This window comes from Neodiprion lecontei, chromosome 4 (assembly GCF_021901455.1).
Source record: "Neodiprion lecontei isolate iyNeoLeco1 chromosome 4, iyNeoLeco1.1, whole genome shotgun sequence".
Classification (NCBI taxonomy): Eukaryota; Metazoa; Arthropoda; class Insecta; order Hymenoptera; family Diprionidae; genus Neodiprion; species Neodiprion lecontei.
Window position 1 is genome coordinate 31238466 of NC_060263.1, and position 20390 is coordinate 31258855.

Here is a 20390-nt window from a genome sequence, read left to right on the forward strand (position 1 = left end):
ATACCAATTATAGTCTCATTCAATCATCCACAGATAAACATAATTGCTCGTTGTCGCGTACATGCTTGTGAAGGTATAGATTAAAATAGCTATTTTCCTGTATTTGCAACACATCGTGAAAACGAATCATCCGTCGATCGCCTACAAGCAGGCAATCCAAATGATAACTATGAATTTACCGGTAGACCAAAGAGTTTGAAGACCGTAAAGATAAATTTTTGCTGATCAATGAGTATCAAGAAAATACTACTACGTATATAAATTTTGGTAGTTTTCCTTGCTCAGATAGTGAATTCGCAAGATTTCAACTCATTGATCGCAGAGATCACTTGTTTCGAAATCGAATATGCATGCATGAATGCCAAGACATTAGAGCCTAATATAGGTTTCGTACATTTCATGTACTCGTATGTGACTCTATCTCAAATTAAAGCCGATTGAATTTAAAGAAAGAAGTTGTAAGTAGCAATAAGATTCTCGCATATTTTCAGTGATGGCAAGAAAAAAAGATCCGCGTTACACCAGCTCTTTTCGACACAATTCTTTAGATAGTTATTTCATGCAGTTTCTTCATAAACTTTATAATATTACAATGATTATAAGAAAAAAGGAAAAGATCATGTTTGAATACACTTGAATAAACAGTTATATTTCGAAGTTATGATCGCAGCCTCTTTCTGTACGTACAATATGATATACATACAAACTGAAATGCGTATATATATCTCGAAATATCAAAATATAATTTTGACGAATTAAGTTATCACGAGGCAACGTTACAATGAATTTGTTGTATCATTTTTTTCAAAACTGCAATCATAAATTGATACAACTTGTCAGCGAAAAAGACTTAATGAAAAAACCTTTTTTAAGTGAAACAGTTTTGGATCTTCGCAATAACTGGGTAATTATATACGTATATCAATATGTATAATACATTATAATTAATGGACCAAATATTTAGTCACTATTTTACATATCGTAAGTTTGGCATAATAAAAACGAAACGACAAAGACAGGTATTTTCATACTTATACCAACTAAATATGACTTAGTAAATTTTTAAAAAATATTTATAAATGATTGATTCCAAACAATATTCTATACTTATATAAGATTATTCGCAAATTATCATACAGAGTATTTCATCGATCTGTAATTCCAAATATTTTTTTAGAAACACCAATATAGTACTAATAACGTAATATGGTAGAAATTTGAAAGAAGAGAAAATTGTTTTCTTTTGTATGCAAAATGTACTGTTTGCTTTGTAATATATCGATATCAAAATCATGAATTATTTTTATTGAACGATGATTCAGTAGATGTGAATAATATAATTATTACTATTACACATAATAGATTAATATAGCTCTAGTAAAATAGATGCTCTCTACTCTACTATATATATACTTTTTATACTATATTATCGTTAAATTTACTCTTCAATATTTTTATTTTAAACATTGTAATATCCTTTGTCGCGATTATAATCTTACTTACTTAAATACACCATAAGTTACAACACTTTATTGATGTTGAGATTCAAAGTCTGATGAAATTTTACAAAGCGAAAAGGAAAACAAAAGTAAACGAAGGTGTTCGCAAAGAATCTGAGATAGACAAATTAATAGGTATAAAACTTAAGAGGTCAATCGATTCTTTGTTGCTCAATAAATACTAGCGTGATTACAAGTGAGATTGATAACGTAATAATAGCTCAGTGCTAGGTGTCAAGATTTGTAAAGTAACATTTCCACCATGATTATTACTTAAGAGTACGAGATAATTGTGCTTTGCGTCTTATACATTCCTCGAAAATAAAATTATTTCAAAAAAAAAAGGGGGGGGGGAATCATAATGTTGAACACAATCGATATAGAGGACAGAAATCGATTCCGCGATGTACTAATTCGAGTATTATTACATTACGTAAATTACGTTGTCACACCTATATGCATAATACTTTTCTTTCCATTACCATTTAGAATATGGGTATATACATACATTATATATATTTGATTTCACGCAATAGACACATAAACATTTAAATGTTTCTTTCCACTTTTCTCATTCTGACGAATCAGAAAGCAGGACATACTCCTCGGGACAAAATTTACGGTATTTCTTGGTTTTCGGAAATTCACGAAATAGAAAATAGCTTGTCTTTCAAAGCTATAAGAACTGTTTTGTTATTAAAGGAAAGATAATGGTCTTAAGTTTAAATCGATAAAGTTCTTCAATCACATACGTCTAGACTCTAGCGTATCGCGTTATTTTTACTGTCGAACTTAATTGTACTTTTTTGGACATGTTATCATATTTCAACCCTTCATCTATTACAAAATTTCATTGCATTCTCCGATGCTAAATATTTGGTGAGACTTGTTTTTATCACACTATAAACTCACGAAAAAAGCGAATTCAAGATCTATCCATAGAGAGCTTGACCCTATTACTTTCTTAACTGAATCAAGTTTAAGGTATGCATATACCGAATGAGTCGAATATTTTTGCACAGTATTTCAGAAATGATTGGTTCATATGAAATCAGATTAGAGTAATTCGCAATCTAAATAATTTATGTAGTTTAGTGTACAAGTTATTGTTAAGATCATATAGCAGTTAAGATTTTTGGTCTTTGAGTATGTTCAATATGTTATTTCCGTGTGCATTTCCTTTGGTTTCTTTTTTCATTACTTTTTTTTTAAGAAGATGACGGAAGGAGTGATAAGTAAGTTTTATAGTCAGTCTCGTGTATCTTGGCACAAACTGAAATTATGAAACAGCTACTGAAAAATTTGATTGATTTCCAGGATGTTAAGAAGATTGGCGTGAGAGAAGCTACGCTTTTAGGCTTTGTATCTATCAGATGAGCCAATGGCGCAGCACAGAACCAATGCAAAGATCAAACCGAGTAGCTCCAGTATTCCAGCTCCAATAGTTACGCCCAGCACGATGCTCATGTGTCTTACAAGCGCGTCCACAAGCTTGTTCAGACATCCCTAGAAAAGGTCAAAAACTCATTTACAGACTAAAATCTCAACAATTTTAGAGATATATCATGGTTTTACATACGAATCCGAAACAGAGGGTAATGCACTATGTACTGAAGACAAATGTGAAAATTACCTCTTCATAAATCACTGAACCAATTTCATCACCGGGTTTAAGAGCGTCCTGGCAATTTGGACTTCCCTTATCTTTGCAGCAGGATAGCGGCACGCGGTAATAGCTGTTGTCAGCAGTGACGCCAATTTTGATACCGCCAGCACGATCCTTTTGCACGTACTGACTACCAGCCCAGTTTGACGGTCCAGTTACGCCGCAGCAGCTCAAATCCGATTGAATGGCGTCTATAGTAGCCGTACGAGATGAGATCACTCCGTACTCGGACTAAAAAATGTTTCGATATTATTATAACAGTTCATGCGATCGCAGGATATACGATCAAAACACAAAAATATAATAACGATCATGAAACAAGAATCGAAGCCTGGATAGGTATGTATTCACCTTGACAGTGTTAGCAACAGATGCCTCGACGAGCTGCTTCAGGCGTTCGCTGTTGGTGTAGAGCCAAGCTCCTGCAGCAATCTGGGCGACAATCACGACGAGTAGGCAGCTGAAAAATCCGACGAGCATGCATTGGGACTCACGGAAGGCGCCGCAGCACCCCAAGATAGCGACTATCAGCATGAGCACCCCAGCCGCCAGGAGAATGTACAATCCGGCATGGTAATTGTGCTCTTCTTGGGCCAATGACACAATGAATGTTGGATCAGTCAGCATCCATATCGCCAAGATAACCGTGGCCGACGCTACCGCCTAGAAAACAAAAAGAAATACAAATAAAAACCGATATTTATTGTACCGATGGTTGCGGTGCAAATGTTGATATCCGATATTTATCAATCATTGAAGGTATCGACACGGGTGGCTTGACTTGAAGGAAATTCAAGCAAAGCTTTCGATCTTCATTGGGCATCTCCGTGCATGGAAGTCGTCAACGAAAGCGTATGAGTACCTCGATCCAATGTCAGTGCATTATAAGAGCACTAATTCCAGATATACCTAACTGACGATGAGTCCATAGGAAGTGGATTTTCCTTCAAGAATTTAAACGGAACGATTCAGTGGGGGAATTTTTTTGTAATTCGATAAACGAAGTCGGTTAAAAGAGTAGATACGAGTAGATACCTGTGATACGCTATTTGCAATATCGTGTTCCTCGAAGTTTTATAGTGTATATGGGAACGTTGTTGTGTAATAAACCCCATCGTCCGTGAAATCATGAATGTATACCGTATTTATATATAACGATCCCATTTTCTTACTATAACAATAACCGACCAACTTCCGTAATTATCACCACGTGTTTACCAGCCCCTGAACCCGATAACGGAATTGACCCTCGGGGAAGGAACTATCATCAATCACTGTAACCACACAGGCATGAAGACCGCATGTGCACTTTCCGTATCAATAATAATAAAGTATATAATCTTGTCAAAGTGGCATGTATCAACTATACTGCATGAATCTTACCCGAATCTTAGCTAAAATTTCCCCTCATCAATCTCAACGCCCAAAGAAACGATTTTGGGGCTGTTATATAACATCTCTAAACTGTATAAACTCTCTCTATGTTTGTACATAATATAACGAAAATAGGAATTATGCTCAGACACGTTTTAATGCTTCGCTTATGCTTACATCTTTTCGCTTTTTTATGTATAATTCGCGGTTCATTCAAACGTCGAGATCTGTATGGAAGTGTACGTGATCACGTGGGGCAAAAAACACAAATCCCAAACATACGGAAGCCCGCACGTGATGCGCTCACAGAAACGCGCCCGGCTTAATCTAGCCCAGCAATGACGTAAGATGATACTCTCTCAAGGTTCTGCCTTATTCAGACTTTCAGACAGACGCCATCCTTCTACATTATAACGAATGCTGCTGCTGCTGCTGCTGCCGCCACTGTGACTTGTGCCTACTTACAGCTGTGACAGAATTTCCTCTCCAAAGTTTCAAATTTCGCTCAGCGTTATACAGAGTTCATATCCGTCGAACCTACTATTATTACCATGAACGCGTGACATCTTGTTATATTTAAATTTTGTATATACACAATATACACATCTTATATAGATCTAAACATACCTATAATACTAAGGTATTACCAAATTTGGTACCATCAAGTTTACGTGTATATGTTATATTTGTTTTGCAGAAGAACATTATAAACACGATTAATTCGAACCGTGCGGAATGGTTACACATGTATACATATACCTAACTATGTTAATCTCTCTTAAATCTCCTCGAAATTCATAATACTTGAATATTAAGATCAAAGACTTGCAAGTATCGACCGTAATTTACATTTCATTCCTTCTCTTATAGGCTTGGATAACAACTTTTGAATATACTCGATCAGAATTAAAATTAACTGCCGTATCACACGTCCGTGATTATCTTTTTATTAATATAATCATTCGTTGTAAAATGCGTCTCAAAGTCCATTGGGGTTGTGACCACACAGTGTCAATAACAATTGATTCGCTGACCAATTATGCATTTACAAGTAAAATTTCCTTACGCCAATCGGTAAAGTTGAATAATATACGATAACTTTAGACAATTAATAATTAAACACAATTTAATATGCATATAATATCACGAATGTAGTTAAAAAAAAATTACACACGGTGCAACAAAAGTCGCCTTCATCTGTAATTTACATAAATTATTTGGCAAATTATAATGTATGGATGTCTTTTCGAAAGCAGATCAAAATCGAATTCAAACTAAAAGATTCTCTTTCTAATCCCTCTGCATGGAATTCACAATTCTTTCGATTCTCGAATCACGTCGCAAAGTGAAACCTCATACAATTAATTATGTATACGACATGTATAAGATTGAGTAAATCGGTCGACGGCCTGAAAGAATTTGCGCAAAAACTTTAGACAAAGAGAACGGTATTCTGCAGGGACGGGAATCGCGAGTTTGGTTCGGGTGTAATCGATTTTGTCCAGAACCTCGACCCTTCGGAATCGCAAACAACCCCAAGCGGATTCACTATAACCCGCGTCCATATAAATTCTACCCCAGGGAAGAAACGATGAGAGAGAAAGAAGGAGGGAGGAGAGTGCTGAGAAGCGGGCAAGAGGAGAAAAAACGGAAGAAATTCCGGAGAGTAAGGACGGAGAGAGATCAAGGAAAGAATTGCTTCGGTGGATAAGATTCTCGGTTATAAGGGAAGTAGCTGCGTAACTCAATTCGAGCGAGTCTGTCTGCCTGATGTGATACCTGCACAAGTAAGATTGAAAGGAAAACTGTTGCCATTAAAAAGCCTCGCGTATTTCCTACGCATCGAATATTTAATTTCAGCGAATTTTTCCTTCGGATAAGATACACATGTCACATTGTTATGGTTACAGAAATGGGATGAATTCGGTGAAGGTTCAACCCCGTAGACAGCTAAACCGGGACCAAAGAGACAAGAACAAAAAAAGAGATAAAAGCCACGGATTGACGGGAATGGTATGGAATGAGAAATGGATCGGCAACATAACTGATTCGGTTTCGTTGGACGAGTGTAACATCGATAGTGGTTCAGGGAATCCTTTATTCGGCGTCACAGCCATTTTCGTTCCTTCAGTTTGCCTACGAGCTATAAGTCCTCTAAATCGTTACCGTTCTCTGTTCCCAGTCGTCACGGTCGTCGCGCGTCTTTCCCTCCATAAACCCGAGCGATAGATATATATATATATATATATATATATATATATATATATATATATATATATATATATATATATATATATATATCCCAGTCGAGGTTCGGATCCACCCCAAGATAATAAAACGCCCGCGCTTTCCTCCAGCTTTTTGTAATCTACGAGCTGGAACTCCCTCTGAGCGCCAAAAGTGCAGAAGAGAAGAAAAACGGAATGGAAAAGCTACACAACCAGAAAAACCCTCAACGTCACGGGATAAGAAATTATCTTAATGTTTTGATCCCCAAAAATCTGTACGTACAGTATATGCGCCTACGTTATACATTTCAAACGAGAAAAACATGCGACATACAAAAAAAAAAACCCAAAATTGCGCGTAATAAAATCAATCGGGTTGAATTTCAGTGAAACAATTACCTCCTTTTAGATACAAAAATTTTAAATCCTTCATTTTGATACATATTTGGGATGAAAAAAAATTTCATGAGAAAATAATGAAGCCAAGTTTTCGTTCAAGTTTGGACATTACAACAGCGTCGGAAACAGCGACGGGCAGTGATTTTAAGCCTAATTGTCATAGCTTGGCGTAACGTAGCATGCTGCGAGATTCGTCGGATGCACATGAATAATTAAAGTACCAGCTAGACTGCTGCGCCTGAGATTTGTACGTAAATTAATGTACTTTGTACTGTACATCGGACGTAGATACGTTATTCACATTATGCATAGAAACGATATTGTATACGATGCACAAACGTAGGTATATGCGGTATAACGTGCAGTCGTAAATTATTACAAACCGCATGTAACGTTGCTGCATCGCTGTAACGGGGAAAAGTAAGGCGGTAGTACGCGCGTTAGACAAGAATACTCATGAAAGCCTACTACGGCTGGCGACGTGGGCATTCGTATAATATCGTGCATCAGTGTGACAGTGTGCATTAAAAACTCGTGTGCATCCGCTTGAAAAGACGCGGTAATGCCCTCGGACTATACACATATTGTATTTATATATCCATACGTGTATACACTGTCATACCCTCGGATTAAATTAGATGTTTTCCCCCTTCTGCATTTCATTCAAATATGTATCATGCATACATGCATTACACGGAGCTACTCCTTCTCGGTCGAGTTACAGATTATACAGTGTATGCCTATTGTGTTATATTATCATGTACATCCTTGCAATATAATATAAGAACGTTACGTTGGTCTCTTTCCTTTTTCACTCTGACAGAATTGTTACTCTCATTATAAGTTTTCAAGCTTATAGAGAGCAGAACGTGCGGTGAATAGTAATGATAGAAATTACGTAGATATATATAATATATATATATATATATAAAAGAAAAGTTCCCAGCTTAGAAATGGGAAGAGAAACTTGCAGTCGGTACACACAGCGAGCACAGAGTTAGAGTTTCATTGGGTGTGCGTGGGTTTGGCAGCATCAATGCCTTGTACCTAGCCTCGAGTGCATACAAAAAAGGGTTTCAAAGGCGGGCAGTAGTGCTCGGAATATCCTGACGGGAACAAGAGAGACCTTTTAGAGCCGATACAAACCCAGTAGTAATAATTCCACGGACGAACAAGCCGCGGCGCAACTTTCTTTATTAGGGAATATATGCATACCTATACGCCCGTGTTGTATTATATTTTACACACACGTATAGACGAATTGTTTGCGAAAGTCGGTAGACGACGTGGAAAATGATGGTCTAAAACGATTCGCGCTAAGACTTTTACTTGCGAAAAACGGAAATTAAGTGCATGCAAGGCAAGAGTTGTGCAAAAGATGACGAATATTGAAAACGAAGATTGAAACAGCAAAGGCAACTCCGAAATGACGAAAAGTTATAAAATTCTTCTTTTTACGAGTTCCGTCAATTTGACAATAAACGCGGCCAATAAGAGGCAATACAATTGTTGTTAATTATCGTTAACCGCTTTCTTTAGTGCAGACTCTGCTGGGCTGATCAGAGGATATATACGGCTGTAATAATAGAGAATGGAATTGCTGATATGTACTTTCTATGGCTATATACAAGCGGTCGTTCACACGCTAGGGCCAAGTTTATTACCGTTTGTTTAACGCGTCTCCACGTGGTCCACGTGTCTCTGCCAAACTTGAATTTGATGCAGTATAAATCTAACCTATAAGTTGATAGATAGGGTGTTTTTCGTTTTTTTTTTTTTCGTTTCCTGCGACTAAAAAACTTATTGCAAATGGCATGAATCTCTTGCATAAAATCTCAAATTTAGAAGTTGTCCTACAATTTAAGTAACGCAGGATGGCTGGCATTTTCTCCTAAAATTGTTAATACTATGCAACACGTTTAAAAATGAATTTTTATGTAAATCGGAGACTGCATAACTTGTGAACAGCCGATGAAACTGCAAACTTTGCTCAACAGACATTTGTATATAATTTTTACTATACATATAATGTTTGAAAGGTCCGAGCTACGATTTTCCTGTTCAATGTTGGATTCTTTTGTAAAAAACGTAATTCTCTGCAAAATGCTTCCGGAATCAAGTACGTAACATCAAACGCGGCTGAGTGGTAACAATTTCAGAGAAAAATTATATCTTCCTCAAAAACCCCGAGTTCCGAGAGCAACCTTTAAAAATTGTGTTCTTGCGCCATTTATGACAAGTTTGTCGCATGGGAGCGAGAAAAAAATGTGGATTCCAGACATAACACCTTATTAGTGTATACAACTCTCCGTCTCGAATTTGAAAACTTTTCTTAAAAACTTTTTCTCAGCATTTTATTTTCCGCCAAATTTTATGTGAATTACTGTATACTTCTTGCCATTGAAAATGCGTCTCGATTGCAAAATCGTAAGAGAGAGAAAATATATAAAAAGACTATCGATCATCCTTCCGGTGAGGACGCAACGTGCTTTCTAGGATAAAAATAACAGAGCGCGTCCTCGGCGAAACTATAAATATAGTAGTGCGATAACGAGATAGAACAGGATGAGTGCATACACGTCATAAGTACGGAGATAAAACATACGTAATATGTACCATATACTTTTGTATAACAACGGTATATGCGTGAACCACGTATACACACGACGTTCAAAAAAGTCCTGCAGAGCTTTGACAGCGTGGGACTGTGTATGTGGTATGTATAGGTACATGGTCGCCACCGCGAGACAATTTTCCGCTCGTCCGTATCTTCTTATCTTATTTATCGACGCGTAAACCCCTTTTGTGGCTAGCCGGCGCTGTTGGATCCCCTTGATCGTATACATATAGATTGTTACATACATTCAATCGTGGATAAGGGTTCACATACACGTATGTAAATAAACTACAAAGAAGACCCATGGTATGTGTGATAAAATTTCTTTCAACGAAAGAAAAATAAATAAATATACCTACGTAAATTTAAGCTTTTCCATTTTACCTAAGGCATGTAAAGCTTTACGAAAAAAAACACCACGGAATTAGGGCATGCGTAGAAAATGCCTAGAAAATTATTGATGATCACCGTTTTGGCAATAAAATCCATTAGAAATTCTGTGCCACCGAGCGATCGATGGAACGAAGCCAAAAGGTGAACAAGCGAGGTGGATAGACCGAGTGACAACAGATTGTTTGGCTGAACGTCAATTGAGCGATCCTTGTTCACACGTCAGTGTATCCTATATCTCTCCAATTACAAAAGTCTGGGAGAAAATTTGACGACGTGCCTACATAGCTGAGTGTTGCTGATAATTACTGCTACACTGTACTGCAGGAGGATTAAAACTAACAGACAAGATCTGTCAGCGTTTAATTTCACCGTTGAAACAATATTTGGATGCAGGGTGGAAAGAATTAATCCCTGCGTGGAATATAGATTTACGCTGAGAGAAAACTTTCTTTCGTACAATGGGAATTTTTAATATTCTACAATACGCATTTCGATTCAACAGAGATGAAATAGTAGTTTCAAATTTGAATTTGAAAATAAGGATCAAAATAAAAAGTTCTCTACATGATTCACAGCCGCGTGTATGATGTATTTTTGGATGTGTACGTGTATATCAAATTTCATTCGTAGCCGAGGATTATGGCGGCTACAGCGCCGGTTTATTAGTAGTAAAAATAAATCGCTCGTCTGTGTTACCTACTACGAACGCGGAGGCTGAAAACTGTGAACGCCTTGGAAGCAAAGAGAATTAAGCAGTTTGTATGTATTGTAAACGCGTATTCGTTAGCTCTTCAAAAGTTGGTTAAAGGTCGTTGCAGTATGCAACTTTCGCATATAAGCAGAGAAAAATAACAAACGTAAAAAAAAAAAAACATAGAAAATGAAGAAAAAATCATGTAACTCTGAGAACAATATCATTTCTTAAAGTTACCAGACAATTCTAAGGAAATTAATATCTTTACAATAACGGTTTAAATATTTTTCGAATTACGGAAGTATATTTGTCAGTTGTGATAAAAAATAAGAACAACCACAAGTATACTCGTAAATTTCTCTCGGTGTATACGGATTCAATTTTAATTGTCGATTATAATTACCCTGTGCTTCACCCACCACAATATGATGGGAGCTCTGTAAAGTACGATATGTTACGTAAATAAAAATAAAAGACATTTACGCACGCGACAAGCAAGCGAAACAAGTTGTAAAATCGATAGACTTGCATCGTGTCGTGAGTCACGAGCGTTGCCCCGAGTGATCGAGACTTATTTTTGGATAGTAAACATATAAATAACTATTACAATAAGCTGTAAATAGCTTTGTCCGAAGCGCCAAGAGTTTTCTGATAAACAATTTTTACTCTTTGATTTACGTTGATCGTTGTGCCAATAACGAAATTAACCTGTCATCCACTGTATGTATCCACGTAATAACCGCTAGACACGATATTATATCGTATAGCATGTAATTTACGATTGTAGCCAGCGAATTCTATCCACCTTATACCTACCTTGATTGACCAAAAACACGAACACGAATTGTTTCTCTAATCGACAATCGAGCGGTTACGTCACGATTCATGCCTAATTTTCCATGCTATTTTCTTACGATTCCCTGAACGATCACAAATGATTTTATGTCTAATTTTTTGCGATTTCTGATACACGTACAGTAATATTCATTAATGGGTACCTAGTGGCTCACTATTTTTTGGAATGAAAACTGCAACAAGCTTTCTTTCTATGAAAATTTTACGTGTCTATGATCAACGTATATTTTGTTTCTCCTGTCGCTTGCATCGCTAGTCATTGGCATATAAAACTTGCATAGAAAGGAAACTCGTCCCAGGTTCGATTCCAAAAAAAAAAAAAATAGTAAGCCACTGGGAACCTATTAATAAACATTACTGTACATAAGTTTGATATACAGACTGAATTGTTAACGACCGAATGATTCAATGCGCAAGCGCTAAAATAGGAGAGAAAAAGAAGTTGTTTCATCAGGGCGGCAACATTTTTGAGGTTACATACATCACGGCAGTCTGTCATCTCAATTTATTAATGTTGGTCGCCCTGACAAAACAATTGTTCTTTCTCTCGAGTTTTCGCGCATCCGCATTAAATCGTTCGGGCGTTAGCAATTCGCTCTGTATGTATGGAAGATTGAAGATAACTTCCTGTAATTTGATGTGCCTTCTTATAATTTCAAACACTTTAGCAAATAATACCGCCAAAGTTGCAAGTTCGTTATTATGAAATTCAAATGCTGTACGTTTCCACACGATTAACTTCATCTGATTCCAATCACTGATTTCTATTGGTCCTGAATAATTTATATGGCCGACAACGAGAAGAGAGAAAAAATTAGGAGTCCAACTACCGCAAGAAAGGCGGGTGTCGGTAGATGAACGGAAATCAGTTTGAAACTGGCAATTTCCTTTGATCATCGGCGGTATTTCCGATCAGCATGGCTCGGTAGGCATTATCGGAAAGAAGGAGGAACCACCCGGTCCTGCGGGCGACTCCCTTTGGAAGAGAGACGCATGCTCGGTCGACCGGACGTTGACGAAATCCAATTATTAGGTGGTGGATGTAGAGCTACGTCGCAGATACATAAGCCATGTACGTACATACATGCACACGTATACATACATCCAGTTTATCACACCTCAGGTTTCGTCTTCTTCCTCCTTATTGCAGCAGATTGTCGCATCGAGGAAGATAATAAAAAATTTCACCATTATGAATATACCTATATAATTTTTTTTTACCCACACCTAAGATCCCGTCGTACCAAGAGAAGTTTCTAGTTTTTTATTTTTATTTTAAATAACCGAAAAATGTAGTCCTGGATACAAAATGAAATCATGACGTCATTCATATCGAACCGTTAGTTTCAACGATAACCTTATATTTTAATAGAATTTTCCAATAACTATGACAGTTGAATTTTTTTCTCAGTGCCTTTTTTAAAATATATACTTTATTCTTCAAATGAAATATATTGATTGATAATATATTGTGTGTCCACGTATGAATGCTTGACCGTTTGGATAGATCGATGTAGCTTTTTTTCGCTGGTAATTTCTTTCATCCAAACTTTTTTATCTGGTTTCTATTTACTTCTTATCACCGTTTTTTGTGTAACACAATAGTTTACGGTTATTTATACCTTGAAAGAACGATTGTATTTCACGAGTTTGACGACGAGGCTGAAGCTAGCAGCGAAACGTTCTAATGTTCATTCAAATGAATTCGGAAAATTAAAATTCTGTGCAACACCTTGAATCCCTAATACTTTTACAGAATTATGATGATTAAACTGAACTGCATTTTTCTATTTCCAAAAAATTTAACACGTTTGGCTGCTAACTCTGGCTGCTAGTTTCGGCTTCAACTTTTGATGTGCCTATAACAGAACGATCGTAATAAATAGGTACACTGTGTACTAGGGTGTTTCAAAAAAGACGATTTTTTTTTTTTTTGTGGTGTCTAAAAATTGATAGTTTACCTAAAAACAAAGCACAAAAATCATTTATGTGATATTTTTAACCTTTTTATTTGTGTATTTGTGCTTTTTGTGAGTTAAGTATTGAATTAGCAAAAAAAAAGTTTACAGGCTCAGGTTAACAGAATTAAAGTAATTTTACGTAAAAAATAATATAAATATGGCATATGATATTTTTTTGTAGTTTTATTGGAAAATATTTGAAATTTTTGATTAGTGTTATTTTTGATCACTGATATCTTTGAAACGGTTGATCTGAGGAACTTTGATCTTCAGACGTTTTTTGTAGAGTGTGAAATTTTCTACAAATCTGTTTTTTCAGATTGTTGTTACGATGAACCGTTCCAAAGTAATAAAAATTCAAAAATAAAAAATAAATTTTCCCGTGCTATTTAAATGGAAAATAAAGAAATGGATAGAGGCAAACCTTACTATTGATATTAAGAGCTCCTATTGGTGCCAAAATTTTTATTTTTAGGTATACTATCAATTTTTGGACACAATAAGAAAAAAAAAAAATTCGTCTTCTTTTGAAACACCCTACTGTGTACAGTATATCGTATGGGGGGATACTGTTTGAAAGAAAATTTTTATTCCAAACAACCGGAAGTGGCGCACATAAGCCATTTCTACCATACTTACAACACGTGCAACGGTAGCCAAGCTCTCCCCTTACACATACATCCACATGCCTGGCCGTAAAAGTGTATATACGTAAAGGTTCTGTTCAGACCGTAAAAATGTGTTGAAAAATTTAAGGGCTGGGCCGCGCATGTGCGTTTCAGGGGGTCAGCCGTCATCCAAGCTACACGTATATGTATATCTACGGGGCGTCGGAAACATCTGTCGATTTTGCACGCTCTCCTCCACCGTGACGTACAAGCAAAATTATACTGTTGTATTTTCCCTCTTCGTACGTCACGTTGTTCACATTAACTTTTTTTTTTCACCCTTCCTTAAATCTGCTTTTTCCTTTAGTCTGCATTTCTTGCATTGAATTTTTATGTAATGGAAATTGCTTCGTTTCAATGCGCGTTGCATTTGAATTCAGCAGAAATTATATTATATCATTCGATGAATGATCAATCGAATAACCAGAATATTAGCAAAGAGTACGTTGTGTTTAGATGTAAAATGGACGCGGGATGTATATTTTAACCGTATTTTATGCGTCGATATTACCGCCAGAGGAGGGGACTGGGGGAGAGTTGGCCCACGCGGCCACGTGGTGAACTTTCAGAGCGCTTATACACTCGAGGGTTGCAGCATGCCGCACACGCCAGTAGATATGGTGTATAATAAGAGTGGAAGGGAAACTCATGAGAAAACCATGCAGGAGGCCATGCCCCATACACTGTCCCCCGCATATTACCAAACCCGAGGGTGCGACAGGCGGCGATTGAAATCCACGACGAAGAAAGCTTTGAAACATAACGCTTCAACAATTTCTCACAGCTTCCTAACTTTCTTCGTCTCTCTTTTATGCCTCGGTTAGCTCGTCATTTTTTATTGCAATTACACTAATTGTAAGTATACATACATTATACCTCGATATACGTCGATGCTTTCCTACTTGTCTGTATTGATATACTACAGATGAAACTTTATCATGCATGCGCGTGTACGTGATACACACGTCCAATTTCCTGACACATGATGATGCAAGATGGAGATAGGGGTTGACTGACATTGTAACAAAGTGACGGAAAGGAACTACGTGAGATGGGTTGACATCGTGAGACAACGTGGGCGAGGCGGAGCATTGTGTTGCTGTGGAAAACGTGGAAAATGATAGAACCCACCACGTTCGAAGTCTGACGGTAGGTGAATTTCCGCTATCCAGCTAACCAGAGGCACTTTGTTTTGTTCGCCGGGTCGTTACTGACTGTGAGGAAAACTAGGGAACGCGACAATTGGACGACAGGCGTTTCTAGAAATTCGCGAGCTGGGCGCGTCTTGATGAATGAATAGCGTTGATGCATATCCCCGGAACAATACGCGAGCTATACGATGATAATAAAGAATTACACAACCAAGGCTGCTGCGACGTTCCACGCGAATTGAAAGTATGCAGGACGTCGCACCCACGCGCCAAACCGTACAAGTTGCGAGATAGTGATAGTTGCAAACATTGCATGTGCAGATAATGCGAAATGTTATCTACCGAAAGTAACGATAAACGATGTGTAATTTGGTCGACTTGATAAAACAAAGAAAAGTTAATAAACTAACGTAAACTTCAATCCAATCACATCGGAAGAACGTCTTTTCGAATTGATCAAACAATATATCTTTACAGTCGATGACCTCAACTTTAACGAAATATATACACGATGCGATAGTTATTTTTGAGCTATGATTTCTTATTGGAAAACTATGTTGATGTAAACAGTTACCTAAACTTGATCGATAACCCTGCAACATCACCGAAACTAGAAAGCAACGGAATTTTTCGTCGTTTTTTTCCTACTTGAAATTTTTTACATCATCTTCATCGAACGGATACGAGAAACCTGGTCGTCAAGTATAACACCGACTTCCGACCTAAGTCCACGTATATGACGACAGTTAGATAAGGTGGTCCAAATAGCGAAGATCCTTCCTCCTCCCTCTCGTTCAGCGAGCTCTTAATTCCACAAATAGATTCGCGTCAACTAAAGAGAATCGAAGTTGCGTCACTGTTCAAACTGGCGCGACTACTTGACCGAGTAGCAACAGCTTGTGGCCGTCCCATATGAAACCCACGAAAAGCCGTTTCCACCTAGACACGGCGACAGTAACTCTATTTTTGTTGAATCAACTCCGTCTATCGTAGCTGCTCGTCATTGTCCATGAACCGTTGCAGCATCCCGTTTAATCACAAACCTATGCTGCACCCCATGGTTTGCGTCTCCTTTGCCCATAGTTTTGCATTAAAATGTGCGATGTATACATATAATGTCGTACTATATTTAACTATGTGCAATGTGCAAGGACCGATTAAATCTGTCCTCGAAACGTTACGTTCCTCATATTCGCGCTTTTACCTCATCGTGGCAGAATTACCACAAACTTATCGCTAGTCGAAGTTCAGGAGATTCGTGTATTTTTTTTTTCAAATCTTTCAACGCGGGTCTCCGAACTTATCACGATTCTGAACTGGAATAACTTTCCGTGGTTTTAGAACCGGAAACTTAAGCTCTACGGCAATTTACTTGCTGTACACATCAAATAGCTCCGTGCACTTGTAGGCAGAGACAAGTCAACTTTCGAGCACGTTTAATGAAAGTAATTCTACCGAGGAGAAGTATTAAATCATTATGGACAGGCCCCAACCCCATTGCCGCTTCTAGGCCCACACGCCGCATGCCTCAAGGCGGAACTTTTAACCGGCGAGTTCCTTGATCTCGAGAGGAGGTAGTCGTAGTCTATATCGCGATTAGCAAAAAGAGATGCGGAGCAGTAGGTACAACGCAACGCGCGCTTCACAGCAACTTCTAACGTTATAGTGATTGAAGGCCATAATTTCACTATATTTTTTTTCATTCGTTCCCACTAGTTTTATACTGTTTATATTGTTATATCTTCTCCAGAAGTGAAAGTAAGAAGTCCGGCAGCCCTCGATTCTCACTAGTCGAGTCGTAAATTTCCGGACTTTTTATACGCAAGGTATAATAATATCCTCGTATAAGCCACGGCTGCCGGGTCATTGATCCCCGAACGGACAATACAATTGTAAACGGACTTTGAGAACTTCAATGTCGTATGTAACTGTGTTACAATTACAAGTAACCTATCGGAAACATTCAAGACTGCATCTTGCAGACCTTGCAACAAATTGATATCCGAGTCAGCTGCAAATTCATAATCAGTTACCCCGTTCCTAAATTTACGTGCAACTGTAAGCGATCCGTCGCTCGTTTAACGGTGGGTTAGTTAAATCAAGTTTATACACTGCACTTATAAATCGTTATAAATAAACTTATTTTGAACATTACAATGACATGAACCGGAATTTTTCCACATCATAAACCTGTTTGAATGTTGAAATTTATGTGGAGAGTAGGGAAAGAGAAGGGACAAGCGAATGATGACACAGACCTGCGAAATATAACTTTTAATTTCCCCCTTAAGTAATAATGCTTTTTTTTTTAGATATTTAGATACGTTGAATTATAATATAATGAATAATATACCGCTAGTTTTTTTACAGCATATCAAGATTTATTTTTATGCAGGATACGCATATTTGCAGATTTTTGAACATTTTTTGTGAAAAAACTAAAATATAATGAATATAAAACTGAATGTTTAGGTATAAAATAAACTGCGTTAGTCTTAAGCAAGTCTTAAGAGGCTAGATAAATTAAAAAGACATATCTTGGAAGTTAACTCTAATAGTACTAAGAAAACGCAGAAGAAAAAAAAAATTTCTCCGAAAATTTACGTGATAGAATATTTTATACTTTTTTTTCATTGATTCGTACTCAGTTTCGTGGGGGGAAAACCATCGCAGATCTGTGTAATCGATGCATCGCGCGCGCTGCTGCGTCTCCCTTCCGGTTCTATTCTTTTATCTCATTATGCATTTCTAGCCTCCAGCAGTCGTTGAGTGCTTACCCATAACTGCACTCCACCTGCATTACTTACATACGTACGTACGAGTGATTTGTGAATTATTTAAAAACATGACTCTCCGGCGCTTACGGCTATAGATATAATGCTTACAGCTGGTCGTGTGATGTTGGCGTAAAACAACCCGTGACGGTGAAGCAATGAATAATTTTATAACGTCGTAATCCGTTGCACGATCAGAAGTGAACGAAGTAAAATTGAAAAAAGGAAAGTAAGAAATTTTACAAAAAGTCGTTCAATTATAGATCACTGACCGTTAACGCTCCATCATATGTGATGAAAAGCGTATAGTGTTGGTATACATAACACGTATATACATATTATAATACGTAATAAAAATGTAATATTTGACGTCTTGAAATCCATCGTGTACATAAAGAAATACGAACGTATATTTGTATATATGTATGTATATGTATAATTTTAGCATCCGATACACTATCTCGGATTTAAAATAATCCTCGAACATGCGATCTTACCCTTCGTGTAGCAGCAACATACTTTCGTCGCTGCGAATTTGAACACATTTTTTTCAAGGCATAACGCAGTGCATCGGATTGCGATTACCTCATTATCGCCGCCGTGGTGATTCATTGTCAGTAAATCCAAGGGTGAAATCAGTCGCAAGGGTTTTAAAAAAACGTATATAAGGGGTGCTGGTAAGTGCCGCGAATGGAGGAACAGCGAGCAAAAGGGGAGGGATCGGGGTTGCGCCCAGATGCAATCGATACAGCTGCGCTATAGTGTCAGAGGACAACTACGTCACGCTACCATTTGTTGCATCTCACGTTACAAACATAGCTCTTCGATCGAGTGTACGTAGGTTACGTACTTATCGTTAGAGACATTCGAAACAAAAGAAAGTCGACAATTTCTAAGAGCGGGAATTTCGATTGGAGGTCGAGATACAGGGATGAAAAAAACTGACAATCGTTAGCTTTAATGTCAGTTTTTTCTCCTTACACACATTCCACACTACAGTTAATTTGTTAGTTTACTTATGTGTACTCAACGCAGATAAAATTAAACAACCTCTGTGACTTTATATGGGCTAAATTTCACAAGGATATTTACGAATTTTCAAGGTATGTTCAGATTTGGCATTATCACACAGACAGATTCAAATGAAAGAAGAAAAATATCGTTAGAAAAAGAACAGATGTGGAGACAGTTTGTTGTAAACGCAAATCTCGAGTTCTGTAGCGATGACAGGGAGAGTGAGAACGATGTAGGTGATAAGGAAATGTAAAAATAAAAAAAACGTCTCTCACCCAAAATATAAGGTTCACAAATACGAGGAGGTACTTGATGACTCCGTAACAACCGGACAACCCCATCGTTCGTCGTTAGGTGAAACTGGGAAAAAGTCACTTCTTTCGACGCTCGATCACACAGCACAAGACACTCGCGCTACTAGCAATGACAACTTCGCGATCTAAGCGAAACTAATCAATGGTTATTTTCGAATCGGGGTAATCGGCGTGCCTCTCGCTCCCCGTAAATCTACGCGTAAAATCGACCGGTCCGTGCGGGATGTTCCCAGCAACTGGCTCTCGCGCCCTAGCGGCATAAGCGGAATAAGCAGACGCGCTTTCCTCAACTTGCGGAGGGTGGAGCCGCGCTGTCAACTGTCCCCGACCCCCCAATCACCGTCCGGCGTCGCTCCGTGTCAGCCAATCAAATTCTTTGTTGTTGACAGTCAGTTGCGGCATCGTTCAAATTAAATCACTAGATTTTAATCAAAGATTTTAGCCGCGTGACCCGTGGATCTAGATCGAATCCAGATAATACGGCTATCTAGGATTACCGCACCTTCTGCTCAGCTCTGAATTAGCGATAACACCGAGTCATGACTCGTTTTACCATCCAAACTGACTGCGATGCTAGAACGATTAGCGAAAATTGTTGCTCATTCTCTCTCACTGGTTTTGAGTCGACAGCTTTTACTTGATTTAACATACTTTCGACCGCTGTTCTGTCTCCTGTGGATGCATGTACACTGATATTGACGTCACAGGGATGTGTCACGAGAAGTTGAATTTCATGCATTGTAGTCATACGATAGACCCGACATGACAATCACTGCGAGCCGC

General features: G+C 37.8%; 1 protein-coding gene across 1 annotated transcript; it reads right to left on the reverse strand.

Annotated features, from left to right (window-relative positions):
* Nucleotides 1–628: 628 nt before the first annotated feature.
* Nucleotides 629–20361, reverse strand: LOC107217692 (CD9 antigen). The gene is made up of 4 exons (XM_015655320.2): nt 19569–20361; nt 3517–3828; nt 3133–3396; nt 629–3005 (listed from the first exon to the last, which is right to left on the reverse strand). Exons 1-4 carry the CDS (start codon nt 19632–19634, stop codon nt 2853–2855), a joined length of 795 nt encoding a protein of 264 aa, XP_015510806.1. The 5' UTR covers nt 19635–20361; the 3' UTR covers nt 629–2852.
* Nucleotides 20362–20390: the final 29 nt, after the last annotated feature.